Source organism: Cygnus atratus, chromosome 4 (genome assembly GCF_013377495.2).
Source record: "Cygnus atratus isolate AKBS03 ecotype Queensland, Australia chromosome 4, CAtr_DNAZoo_HiC_assembly, whole genome shotgun sequence".
Lineage (NCBI taxonomy): Eukaryota > Metazoa > Chordata > Aves > Anseriformes > Anatidae > Cygnus > Cygnus atratus.
Genome location: NC_066365.1, coordinates 64,430,049 through 64,444,589, shown reverse-complemented (window position 1 = coordinate 64,444,589; position 14,541 = coordinate 64,430,049). Strand labels below are relative to the sequence as shown.

The window sequence follows — 14,541 nt, the reverse complement described above, 5'->3', positions numbered from 1 at the left end:
TGTTTTCAAAGACAGAAGGTTTTATGTCTTCCTCTCACCTCTTAATTCACTTGTTTAAGCAACTCCCTTTCCTGAAAATAACACCCAGCAGCTCATTTACCAAGGGGAGTCCTAAAGTCCCCACTGCCCCAACAGCTGAAATATTTCTTTCCTCACTGGGTATTTATCACATTGCCCTTCAGAAGTATGATGTTACTAAACAAATCATCCTTTATAAAAGCAAAGAAATGTATTACAAGATAGTACAATGCAGCTCTATTTCCCTGTTTCCTCCAGGTATTTGGAGGGATTTCAGTCAGAGTCCTCTGCAAAATACAGAATTCTTCTTTTCGAAAAGCTTGCTTTCAAGACTCTGATTTTCTCTCCAAAAATGGCTGGTGGAAAGCCCCTTTCTCTTACTGGTATTCTGTCATTTCCCCTTCCCCTATCTTCGGATGAACCTTGCAGGACTACTTCAATGCCAAAGGATTACATCCTCTGTCAGATACTTTCCTATTTTGGTTTATACCAAGCTAGAACATGAATTTGAAAGATGCTGGATTTTGCTGACTTTTTTGGGGGTTGGGGAAGATGGGGGAGGATAACTTGTGAAATAAACAGTTCTTCATTCAAAGAAGAACTTCATTCATTTTACAGGACAATTAATATATAACAACATATGTTCAGCCCCACGCCTGCATCCCAGCATCTGGATGTCTTGGCTCCATCTGGAATCTAATAAAAGAAAGAAGCCTCATAAATCCAACTGAGAAAGCAAAATGGTGTTTATACATATACATTTACGACAGCCATACAGAGAGGTATTAATTCTATTTGAGACCACAAATGTGTAAATATACAAGTTTCCTCAGTCATAGGAAATATTATTTTTTTGATTTAGAAATAGTGAGTGGCTGCATAGGTTAAAAAGGGGAAATGATACAAAATCTGAGAGGTTTCCTTTATAGCAACAACCTTTCAGACCTGCTAAGTACTGATTAGTACTGTCAGTGTAAGATACCAGTGCTGGAAGGATACCTCTCATAAGCAGCCTATGAAGTCCCACAGCTGTACATTATGTTTTCAAGAAAGAGGCTTATGTGCCAAAACACATACAGGATCGAGGCCTATGGTCCTTTGCTAACTCCATGCTGTTTCTTACACATATTCCTCTTGCTTAAGATGTTCATTTGGTTATTTTCTTTCTGGAATGCAGTGTGCCAGTAGTGTTTGTTTTTGTTATCCTTGTTCCCTCCTTACCCTGCTCCTGGGCAGGAAAGTGCTAGCAGCCTTGCTTCATAGGTTGGCAGGAAATTTAAAACAGCAGTAAGCTGCTCCTCGGACCACCCCCAGACTTTTTTTTTTTTTTTTTTTTCCCATTGATGCAGGAGACTATTTAATTGGGGGCTGACTTGTCAAACTCACCCTTTGACGCTTACCAGTAGCTGCCTAACCACTAACGGTGATTTTTTGCCTCCCTTCCTCCTCCTTTGGACGTGCTCGCCACAATGAAGATGCTGCTGAGCCTGATCGCTCTGCTCTCTGCTGCCCTGCTAGCCCGTGCAGCCCCTCCAACTTGCTACTCCAGGGTGTTGTCTCTGAGCAAAGAAATCACAGAGTCTTTTAAGGAGTTGCAGACCTCCAAGGCTGCGGTGAGTCTACATAAAAACTGTTCCTGCAAAGACACTGCAGGTTGCTTGCTTCTGATACAAGTTGCTCTCAAAACAGAATTGTAACAGGTCTTTCCTCTTTCCTGCAGGACCCATGTGTGGAGACGCTGCCCAGGCTGTACTTGGACATCCACGTAAGTTTTCACATTTCTGTCTTACAGCCGTGCAGGAGAAACAGCTAATAACTCTTAGAAGAGAGCATAACTTTTAAGCTTGTGCCCCAGAAGAGTAGTTTGAAACTAATTTTTAAAAGCTTAATTAACTAGAAAGATGAGTCACTAAAAAAAAAAAAAAAAACTCATTTTGAATCTTATGAAAATCCCTGTGGAGCTTCTGAGATTTTACTAGTTTAAAAATACAAAGATGAGGAAATCAATATTTTGAAGTGATTATCATTTATAAATTATTTATTGTGACAGAAAATTTTCAGAAGTTAAATATGCACAACAAAGCTTGGAATAATAGTTTAAAAGAGAAAATTCAGAATATTTTTTTTCATTTAATATACCTACTTTGTTTTATATTATATGTAGCTTCTAGCTTGCAGCTTTAATTAACAAAGGATATGGATACTTTGCCTGCTTTTCCTGTTTTAAATAGCCACTTGTTGAATCCAGAAAGAAAAAGTATTCTTGAGGATATGGAAGTTAAATACTGAGAAAAGACATCAGTATCATCTCCCAGCAAAGAAAAAATAGTCTCCTGCATGTGTAGTTTATATCTGTGATATCTGACATACTTTGTTGCTATTCTCAGTGCTATACTGAATGACTAAAAGGTAAAAAAAAAAAAAAAAAAAAAGACTAACCAACAAATCCCTGACATGTTTTGTTGGAGACAATTACACTGTCAAGTCTTGCAAGTCAGTACCATTCAGATCCTAACTCTGGAGCTGCCAATGCCTCTCCTCATTGCAAAGCAATGTGCCTTGGTTTCCTTTGCTTTAAAATAAAAGATGGAATATTTATCTACCTGCTTTTCAAAGACACTACAAAATTAATATTGTCTCTGTTTTATTTTAATAATGCAAGATATGAGGTAAAAATATGAAAATTTTTACTCAGAAAAATTCTGACTGGTGTTCACAGTATTGTATGGGAACTGAGGAATTGTGTGTAAGACCTTGATAATCTTGTTCACCAGCTAAATGAGGTACTTTCATAAAAAGAATGTAGTGCATCTATATTGCAGGTACCCCACCAACTGCAGGAGCAGATGTGATTGTATTGGCACAGCTGTCTGCTAAAGCACATGAGAAAGAAGTTGGCAGACCAAAACTGTGCTTGTGAAATTTTCCGAGCACTTATTTGGTCCAAGCGTCTTTGTTATGAAATATCGATGGTAAATTTTCCTCACTAAAGGATACATAGATTACACATACACAGAGGCAGGAATTCAAGGTTCCCAGAGAGACAATAAGAATTTTGAAAGTGGTGGACCAGGAACATAAATCTCCATTTGTGCGCTGTTACAAGTACTTCTTCTGCATGCTTTGCAGAATTACTGTGTGCTGACAAAACTCCGTGATTTTGTGGCCTACCCCAGATGTGAGAGAGTGATTGAAGTGAGTGATCTGAAGGAAAAAGCCCGTAGCCTGTACACCATTATGATCTCCTACTGTAGAAGGGTAAGTCAGGATGCATCAACAGGAACACAACTTTTACCTCCCTCCATCTCCATCCTGTCCCCTGACTTCAGCAAAGGCTGATCAGGGCCTGAGTTTCTCAAACTTACATTATCTTCTGTGTTCCTCCTTACAACATTAGCCATCTCTTTTGTTTCTCCAGGACTTGGTGTTCCTCACCGATGACTGTAGTGCTCTGGAAAATTCTGTTGAGACCTCTGATGAAATTGACAGCTAAAATGGAGTCAGACCCAAAGTTGTACCTGGGAAATATTCACAGAGACCAAGAGTCAAAATATATACACACAGTCAGCTATAACATTAACTGCTAAAATATTTTTCAAGCACACTAGCAATATTGTCTCAGACCTACCCATTTTTCTCAGCCTTGGCAGGAAATGAACTGCATGCCTTACATACCTACAGAGCTGCTAGGAAAACTATGGTTAGAAAGCATTTTTTTCATTTGGCAAGGTATGATATTTCAGCTTAGCCAAATGTATAAAGTATGTTTTGTTTAAACACTAGGTATTAGATTTTAAAACTCTTTTATGAATAGCTAGACTCATAGAAAATGTATTATGATCAATATTCTATCCTGACTTAGAAGTTCTTTTATCAGATGGCCATGGAAGGAACCTTGTTTTCTTGTGTTCTTGCTTTTCTTAAAGGAGGAGTATAACTGTGTACTGGCAGAAGTATAGCTCATATATATATGCTGATAGTTTTTGATGTCAGACTTGTAAGAACAGAGGTGAAAGTATCTTGTCTCGGTGAAAAATAAATAAATAAATAAATAAAAACAGCCTTCTAACCCAAGATACGTGTGTTACATCATGTCTTTCAAGATCAGCCCAAAAGGTGTGATTCTTATAAACTTTTCACAGGCACTTGCAAGTTGTTTTTCACAGCATAAACCATCTTTAGCTTTGTTTCCATGGTAATGCAAACTTTGCTGTGTCTGCATGATTCGGCAATGTATAAGTTTCTACTTGGAGAATTTTTCTTTACTGAAAACAATTTCTTTAACAAAATTAGTGGATTCTTTTTTAAATACTGTTTCTGTGTTATGAGAATGTAAGCTGTGAGGCAGTGGCTCAGAAAGCTTATTCAATGTTTGGACAGATTGCTATGCTTCCAAGACACAACTGATATACTGAGCTACTGAGATTAATAAAATTTCCAGATGGTAGTAGTTCAAGAGTCATGGGTCCCTTCAGCATCTTCAGGACATGAGTCCTCCACATCTGGCAGCTCTTTGGTGCCAAAAATAGAAAGGAACTTTCCCATACTCTTGGAACTAGTTGCAATTACCCCATAGGGTCCTGTCCAAGTGGTTCCTCTCTCTCTTGTACAGTATTATATAATCTGGTCATGCAATAGTACAGTATTATAGTCTGATCATTCCTCTGCAGCGTTGACAACTCTGGTGACCTGGTGAGTGGTCCCACCATGTCTTATAAAAACACCACCTTCTGCGAGGTTGGGGGATTACGTAGCAATCACAGCTCCTCTATTATCTTCTGCTATTTCAGTGAATATCTGATTCTATAAACCAAAATGACTGACAACTTTTATGGAAACAAAAGGATTATAATAAAAAAAGTGTTTTGTTGTTTTGTTTTGTTTTGTTTTGTTTTCCTTAATTTTGGAATTATCTTGTTCTGTTGAAACTAGTAATCACTTTTTAGCTACAGTTTTCTGATTTTGTCATCATTCTGATACAAATTTTCTGAACCATTTAGGCTTATTCCAAATCTTATCTATATAACTGCAGCAGATGTAGATTCATACCAATGTATCCTCTTTTGGTTGCTGTAATGCAGAGAGCTACCTATGCATCGGGATCTGTACTTTTGATAAAAGTTGGTCTATGTCCATTTAATTAATTACCAATGAAGAAGAGAATTATGAAGGAAAGGAACATGAAATTCAGCTGACACGTACTCAGTGTTTATGTTTCAGACTATTTAATGCAGCTTTGTGCCTCAGTTCACTCGTTTTGAAAAGAAATATTACCAGTACAAACACGGCTCCCAGGAATACTCTAAGCTTAATATAAATGATATGATATTTTCATATAGAAAGCATCAGACTATGGCACAAATTAGGAGACCTAAACATAAAAAAAAAAAAACACCCAACTGAAATCAAAGGGCTCCAGATCTCCAAAGACAGAAAATACATCTGTGTAGCAATTCCTTTCCTAAAAGAATATATTTAATCTCTATTCTGTTCTGTTCTGTTCTGTTCTGTTCTATTCTATTCTATTCTATTCTATTCTAATCTATTCTATTCTATTCAACAGAAAATGTATTACATTTACAATAAAGTGGTCTCAGACACATTCATCTTGAAACTGCTGCAGAAATATTCATTCCTCTGAACCTGGAACATCCCACAGAACTACACGTCATTGAACCACAGAATAAAGGAGGGAAACACTGAATCCAGATGAGATACAGAGGGAAGAGAGAAAGCAAGTGGCTTCCTTTGCAGTCTTTCATTTGTAAGTGTAGGAGTGCATTAAGGAATGTGCTTATCCAACTTTGCACTTCTCTTCTGAAGCTCAAGTCCTCATGTGTTAACCCTATCAATCCTCTACAAGAGTTACTCTGCCCACAGGCCGCTCACCAGGGCTCGCTCTCACACACATAGGTTTCTCTGTGGCCATGTGGGAAGAGACAGTAGCAAGCTCAGCAGTCTGGTCTAGCACCAGGCTGAAATCAAAAGTGCAGCAGCTCAGATTGTCCTACTCTCAGAAAAACCATTGCTTGGTTTGCCTTCTAGGATTCAACACCTCTCCAAGCCAGCAAATTCTGTACAAGATCCCACGCACTCTAGAGATACCAATATCATTTTTTCTACATCACCTGAACATATCCAAAGCCAACTCCTTCAGCAGAAACCATATCCTGGAATAAGGACACCTATTAACATGTTGGCAGGGAGCCTGGTAACCACACACAGAGCGTGTAAGCACTGGCAGCTCCCTGGCTCAAGGAGAAACGCAGGTGAGGTTGAACCACTCACTGTCAGCTGCTGCATTCAAATTTTCCTTCCTCTAAACAGGGGCTCCTCTACCACCTTGGGAATCAAGCAGTACTGGGAAAATATCAAGGCGTATACACTTCCATATGAGTACTAAAACCACATCACAGCCCCTGCTTGTCATACCTTTGCACAAAGACAGCCATAGATGTACTTTGCAAGAAAGTGTCCTATGGTCACCACAGGCCACAGCATTTACAGAGCCAACCCAGGGACCAGGCAGTTCTTGTGCCTGAAAGCTGGCAGCAGGCAGCAAAAGCTGTTATTTTTTTGGCTGATTTTTCCACTTCCAGCTGTCATGGGTTTTAAACACAAGCCTGTTGTAAAGCTGGCGTTGTGACTTGGCAAGCAAACTGCATGTTTCCTTCCTCGCAGAAGCCCACACTGCTCTGTCTCTAGAACTGGATCTTGGTTAAGGTCTGAGCAGGTAACCATGGCATTTCTGTCCATGCTTCATTCCTGTCTGCAGGGACACCCACTTTCTGAAATAAACAATTTGACTAGGATTTTCTCATGGATCTTCTCAGAACTCCTCTTTATTCTGCTTTATTGAAATAAACAAGCCTTCCCTAGTCCATGTTCATGAAACTCTTGTTCCTAACTCCAGATTTCTCCTGTAACGTTCCCATTCTTTCAAGCATCTCCAAAACATATTTTCTTCTGCCTTAGGCTGATTAGATTCATGAGGAAAATGTAACATAAGTTGCCTACAATATTTATTTTTTTTTTTTACCCCTAGGACAAAATATCTTTCAAGAAGCCTTTAGAATTGGAAGCAGGATAGAAATCATTACTTTCTTTGCATTTCTTTATTTAGTAACTTTAGTCTCTTCCTGACTGACAAGGACACACATCATCTTCAACAGAGTCTTGATATAGTTACTTACCAACAGCTCTGTTATGTAGTGTTGCATCCTACTTCTGTAGAAGATGAGAAAAACAACTAGATGCTCTGGGGACTGTACATACCTGAATGGGCTTTAAAAGCCTATCCTCCATTTGCACTTTGTATATTTTATTCTCAGAATCAGATTTTCCTGATTGTTGGTATGCTTTTACACCAAGTATATTCCCTATGGTTTGTGTTGTGACTCTTTTCACATCTCACGTCATTTTTAATGGAAAGTGTGCTGAAAGAAAAGCTATGCTCTTTCAGTTCACAGTAACCTGCTGTCACTCAGACTGTCTTAATGAGATTTGTGATTTGATGAACCCTTTTCATGAATGACATCTTTTTCCAGGTTGTCACAGTCCCAGGGGAAAAAAATGATAAACAGAGCTAATTCACATGTAATTTGCCAAGAAATCATATACCCTTTCAGCAATCCAGTAAGTTTACCGACTCCTTAATTTACCATTATACCAGTTATACAAGGAGCAGTGGAGCCATCCACACAGCACAACACAACAACCCGTGTTCTTGAGGGCTGTAGCCAAGAAGTAAGAGGGAAACCATGAAGGGATTAAGAAAGACACATTTGCTGTCATTTGTCACTTGTCTTCTTGCCTATTTTGTGCAGAATGCTACTAAAGGCAAATCATTGAGAAACTGCAATTAATTTGTATGATCATTAGGGAAGAACTATAGAAAAACAAATCATCTGCTCTACTGTCCTGCCAGTTACATTAAGGAGGTTTTTGGAAGGAAGCAGTCAGACCCAGGACTGTTTCCTTTTGCAGGCTTCTCTCTATGTGCAAGGAACCTCATGAAAGAACAGTTTTAGGAGACTTCTAGGGTTTCACATATCATATCGGAACCCAAGGAGGTCAAAATTGCACGTTTTGGGGTCAGGCTCTGCAAAATTATTCAAAGACATTAATTTCCAATTTTGCCAAAATATTTTACTGTGAATGTAACTAGAACAAGTTCCATTGTCATCTCCTTTGTTCCAGTCTCAGCCACCTGGGCTTTCCTTAAGCAGACACTTTGGTCACTTAGTTCCTCATGCATTGGATTTTGGAGCCGAGGGCTAGCAAATGTTTAATGCCTAGCCCCTGCCCCAAGTCAGAAGAGACAGCAGCCTTCAAGTAGATAATTATATAATTCAAGGTGACAGGGTTTTACTGATGTTCCATGTATAATGAGGTATTTGCTACTAATTAATAGGGCACAGATTAAATGTTGGATTTTGAAATTATATTAAAAAAAAGGAAAATAAAGAAAAGTAGACCTGTAGTGGGGAGGAATCTGATCTTTTGCCGTGTACTTCTTTTGATGTGTGGTGTTAGTTTGTCTAAACACCAGAATGAGGAGCGTCTGTTTGTCCATTGCAGCTTTTGCTATGTCCGTAGCATCAGTGGGTGGAACTAATGGGATGCAGACAGATTTCCAGAAATTTGCTACAGTGCCAAGGTCTTGTACACAATATTACCTTATAAACATTTAACCGCTGTACTTCAACCAGTATTTTTTTTTCACATTAAAATCCAGCATCGTAAATAATAATAATAATAATAATAACAACAACAACAACAACAACAACAATAAAAACAACAACATCTTGCAAGAGAGCTGACGGTAGCTAAGAGAAAATTCAAAGACAATGTCCAGAGGAAGAGCATGTCCTCATTATCAAATTCACAACCTGCCTTTCCTTAGCATAGGGTAAATGCATGTTCAGATGAATAATATAACATAACCTATTAAGATGATAATCTTTTGAAGAGAGATAAATACATAAACATACAAAACATATACCTTGAAATCTTATTTTGTCAATCCCTAAAGAGAATGTATTCAGACAGATAGAGGATTTTGAAGCCAAAGAGATGGTGAAACAAACAAACAAATAAACAAACAACAACAAAGAACAACAAACACCTTCAAAAATGTTTTGCAATGGATGGAAATATATTGACTTTAATTCGTTATTATTCTAACCTTATAGAAGAAAAAAAAGTCAAAGTCGTAGAAAAAGAAAGAAGGTCAAGACCTCCTAATGGATCCCTTCAGCACAATGCAAGCCTGGCTATCCCAGGTCATTCCTGATAGCAGTTTGCCTGGAAGCATTTAAGAAGTTCGTGTTGAAAGTCCCCAGCAGTTCAAATCAATCCATTCCAGAGCCCTACTTGCCCTTTTGTTACAAAGTTTTACCTGGTACTCTATTTGCCCTCTGGAAATTTAAGTTCATTGTTTCCTGCCTTGTTCAGCACAGAAGTGGGGATTGGACTGTTCTTTTTTTGTCTTTGCTGTAGACCTTAGTACATTTGAAGACTTTTGTCTGTCTCTCTCTCTCCATTCTAAAATCCAATCCTTTCAATCTTTCTTCATTGCTGAGAGGTCTAGAAAACATGACCCTTCTTGTTGCATTTCTTCTATCTTTATTCGCTTGGTCCACATCCTTTTTAAAATGTTTTGCTCAAAGTTAAATATAGACACCCAGCTGAGGTTTTATCAATGTCAAGTAACATAGGAAGATTTATCAGTAATGTTCTGACAACAGAAGATTATAAAAAAAATTAATCTTGAAGCATCTAAAGTCATTGTTATACTGTTTAATTTAAATTTTAAAATGAATGTAAAAGTTGGCTTCACTGTTCTATAATGAAGAAAACATTTGGAAAAAAAAAGCAACAGATACTGAAATACAATGGCTGCTCCTTTTGCTGTATAAGTAGATATAAAACTTAGTAGAGTCAGTGGCAGTTTTTGAATAGACTGTCCAATGAGGAATCACATTCGTTAAATTCATATGAACTCTACAAAGCTCAAACCCACACCTCCTTCTTCCCAGGACACTGTCCAAGTTCCCAGGCTGTTGAATCCTGCCAAAACTGAGCCATGGTGCAGCTGAGGACGTGAGGTGACTTTTAGACCCATACATTAAATGTTCTTGTGCCTTTCTCTGGAACTCTCTGACATGAGGCTATTCATGTCCTAACTACTAAATAACCTATCTAACTGGGACAGCTGTGGCCAAATTGCCTTTTGGCAATAGTCTCTGATCCATGCTATCTCCCCAAACACATCCAAAACTTATTTGGAAGAGTGGCAGCTGCCCCAGGTCAAAACCTCACACAGACCTGTTCTAACAATTTCCCAGTACAGACAGATGTGTTTCAATACCTGGAAATGTTCCTAACAGTATTTGAGTAAATAAATAAGAGACAGACTTTGGAACAGTTCAGTTGTTCTTCTGGGAGAAGAACCACGTTTTCCAGATTGTTAACACACTTCATATTCTTATTGAAATAAAACACAGACCCTGAAGGAATCCAGGGAACAGACCCCAAACCTGCCCAGTTTCCATATGACTTTTGCATGAGATAAAAAACTGGCAAATAAATCAGAAAGGTGTTATTCCTATTAAGAGAGAAAAGGAAACATGAATACATTTTTTAGTAAACTAAGGTCAGATAGAAGTACTTCCAATGATATAGGAAGGGAAAAAGTATTATTTGGAGATCACAGTTTTTTGTCTGTTTGTTTTCCACTGCTTAATAAAGAGGAAGCTTTTTCTTCAGTTGCAGAAATTAATCTATTTTTCTCCACTGTGAGTTCTCTGAGGTCCAATAAGTGTTTGGCTGTTGCTGCCTTCTTTGACAGACAGCCAGAAGATGTGAACTTGGCAAGCAGGCTGTTTATAAAAAAAAAAAAAAATCCTTGATCAGGACACATAGTCCAGGTCAAGGAAGCAAAGAAATACACTCACATTATTCTAGTAGCCTTCCTCTTCTACTGGATAGGAACTGTCTCTTTGTTTATAACTCCAGTCACTAACCATACATCTGGGAATTATTTGCATTTTATACCCCTGAACAGTTCTGTTTGTCCTTTAATTGCTGTAAAGTGTATTACTTACCTTAGTATCCTCCTCTGAAATTTCAATAACACACCATAAATTATTTCTGCATGATGGGACAGAGCTAAATTATAATATATATATATATGAAGAGCTAGATAAGAAGCTTTATGAACTCAGCTGAAGAATAAAACATATAGCAAGTATCTTCTTTTCAGCCTTTTTACAACCCTGGGTCTGGCCCTGGCCCATGATCAAATGCAGCAATAAGGAGCTGGGCTAAGCCACAGCCGCTTCTGGGAGTACAGCAGACAGTAGCATTATGTATGACTTTCTTCACTCACATCCTGGTTTCAGCTGAGATAGAGTTAATTTTCTTCATAGAGGCTGGTATGGTGCCATGCTTTGAATTTAGGAGAAAAATAGCACTGATGTTGCAGTTGTTCCTGAGCAGTGCTCACACAGAGCCAAGGACTTTTCAGCTTCTCATGCTGCCCTGCCAGCGAGGAGGCTGAGGGTGCATAAGGATCTGTGAGGGGACAGAACCAGGACAGCTGACCCTGACTGACTGGAGGGATGTCCCATACCATATGGCATAGTGCTCAGCAATAAAACTGGGGGTGGGTGGGGGAATTGAATAGGGAGGCTGATGCTGCTCAGGGACTGTCTGGGCATCAGTTGGTGGGTGGTGAGCAATTGTATTGTGCATCACCTGATTTGTATATTCTTATTATTCTCCCTTCTGTTTTTTTTTTTTGTTTGTTTGTTTTTCTATTAAACTGTCTTTATCTCAATCAATTAATTTTACCTTTTTTTTACAATTCTCTCCCCCATCCCAACTGAGATGGGAAAAAGTGAATGGCTGTGTGGTGCTTAGCTGCCTACTGGGTTAAACCACTTTCATTCTCTTTAAACACTACTGTCTCATTTTTATTAAGTACCTATAATGCTGGAGAAGTACTAAGGGCCTGAGCTTTGCCAGGCATTGCATGAACACCAGGAGAAAGCCTATGGCCAAATTATTTGCAGCCTCGGGTACATATGCCATCCCTGAAATCCTCTGTATCAAAGGTAAAATATGGCATGAAGTGATACAGGAAAAGAAAAATAAAAAATAATAAAAATAATAATAATAATAGTAAAAAAGAATGACACAACATGACAATCTGTAAGAGGGGCAATCTGGGCTAACTTCCACCATGGCCTTGAAGAACAAGCATGAGGTCTGAGCCACAACTGCCTCCAGCTTACTATTGAGCACTTGTGAGAACAAATGGGCTTGTCCCCTGGCCTAAGATAAACCCAATATAACCCTTGACTTTCTGCCATGATCTTCATAGTCAAAAGTTCTTAGCTGATCCCAAGGGTCACTCAGTCACTTTGGCTGAACAGGAGGAAGAGAAAGAGGATGGGAAGGAGGAAGAGCCAGGCTGAGTATCCTGAAGCTTTGTTTGTTCAAAGAAAAACGGTTCAGTTTCTGCAGAACTGTTTTCCTCAATCAACGGCAAATACATCAGACTTCCTCCAGACTTCTGTAATGCCATTTTATCACTTAAGTCCTCATAAAACAGTCTTATTCAGAAGATAAATTATGCAAATAAAATCATTTCTAATCATCACTGTCTTCAAAGGAGGACAACAAAGAGTTGCACTCAAGAAAATCTATTGATAAGGGTAATTATGCTATTAGGCTTTCTCAGTCATCTCTTCATACATACAGTAATTACTTTCAACGGAGAATCTTTCATCAGCATGAAATAAAAATCTGGATAAAGATGTAGACAGGTAAAGAAAAGATTGTGAAGTGCTTTATGTACATTAATTACACCTCATAATACCTCTGACAACTCAGAAAGAGATTAAGTTTAGACATTGATTCCTCTAAATCAGACTGCTTATTTAGCTATTTAAATGCAGTTTTGAGGATCTGCGTATGAACACTGTGCTTGCTTAGCATCAGACAGCAAATTGAAGACAGTGCCAAAAATAAAACATATGTCTTTTGAGCCTTCCCCTCTAGCATTCTGAACATTGCCTTTAGTCACAGATTCTCACGTAGCTTTTGGATTTATAGACCAACATTTTACACAGCAATCAAATGGATTACTATTTCATTGTGCCTGGCAAGCTTTTGACTAAATCTAGATTTGTGGTCCAAATTTTAAATGGATTCTAAATACCAGAACTGGTCTGAAGCATTTCCTCTCTGCTAAAGCTTTTGTGAAGCCAATGAAAGACTGTTCTATTCTCTGCAACAAGTATCTCCCAGGGATATATAATATTGAAAAGCAAAGACCTGAAGGTCATAGTAAAATATATATTATGCATATTGTTCTTTGGAAAGAACATCATCCAAACATCATCCAAAATTCAGCAGCAAACAATAATTTCAGAACAGTCTTCTGTTCAGAACAGTCTTCTGAACAGATTCCTAAAACAAGTTAAAATCCTGAAGAACATTTAGAGACTTTTTAACCTGGATCTGCAAAAGCACAGTGATTTCTTATTTTCTTCAAAAAGATTCTGCAGTCACCACCACAGAGACTGTATGATGAAAGTGCCTCCATATACTTTGCTTGTTTAAAGTCAAACATCAAGCTAGACTTTATGTTAAGGACTCATCCTTCTCTCTTTTACCTGGGCAGTCAAGTGAAGCTTTGTGTAATAACTCCCCTGAACAGCTAGTGAAAGTCAAAAGTCCCATCAGGATCAGGAGCCATAATTCTAATTCAGAAATGAGGGAAAGGAACCAATATTTTCAGTAAATGTTAGTTGCAGTATTGAACACACTAATATTTAAGTGGGATTCCTACTATCAGAACATGTTATCAAGAGTCTAGGGAACAGACCATATCAAATAATTGATGCTAGAAAATCAGCATAAGCTCTAGTAGACAGTGATATTTCCTTTTATGTGACTATGTAGAATAGTCAATACCACAATCCTACATAAATATGCAGGTCAGTTAATAGTAAGTTCTGCCATAGTTAGATTGCTGTAAGACTCGATGCATTAAAGAATGCATTCAGTAACCTGTATAAGCAAACATACGAAAGAAGAATGAAATCAAAAGGGTTTCATTCTCAAAAGGAGACCTCCAAGAGAAGACACATCCACAGATCTTCCCCTTCACATACAATTTTGCATGATTTGGCACCATGCTGATATAAAACTTAAACAAATCTCCTCGTGTATATATATATATACATACATACATATATATGTATATATATATAATAAAATATAGAGGTTTCCTTTTATTGTTGCCATTTGAAGCAATTTAATTTGTTAAACTGCAAGTAACCCAAGTTCACCACTTCAATCTTGAAAACAGACACTGTTTTAGCATCAGAGTCTCCAGAGTGAGTCCAGAGGAGGGTTACAAAGATGATCAGAGGGCTGAAGAACCTCTCCTATGAAGAAAGACTGAGAGAGATGGGGATGTTCATCCTGGAGAAGAGAAGGCTCCAGAGA

General features: G+C 38.2%; 1 protein-coding gene across 1 annotated transcript; it reads left to right on the top strand.

Annotated features, from left to right (window-relative positions):
- Positions 1–1,163: 1,163 nt before the first annotated feature.
- Positions 1,164–4,092, top strand: CYTL1 (cytokine like 1). The gene is made up of 4 exons (XM_035547300.1): positions 1,164–1,631; positions 1,739–1,783; positions 3,148–3,276; positions 3,437–4,092. The coding sequence occupies exons 1-4, from the start codon at positions 1,488–1,490 to the stop codon at positions 3,509–3,511; spliced, it is 393 nt and encodes a 130-aa protein (XP_035403193.1). The 5' UTR covers positions 1,164–1,487; the 3' UTR covers positions 3,512–4,092.
- Positions 4,093–14,541: the final 10,449 nt, after the last annotated feature.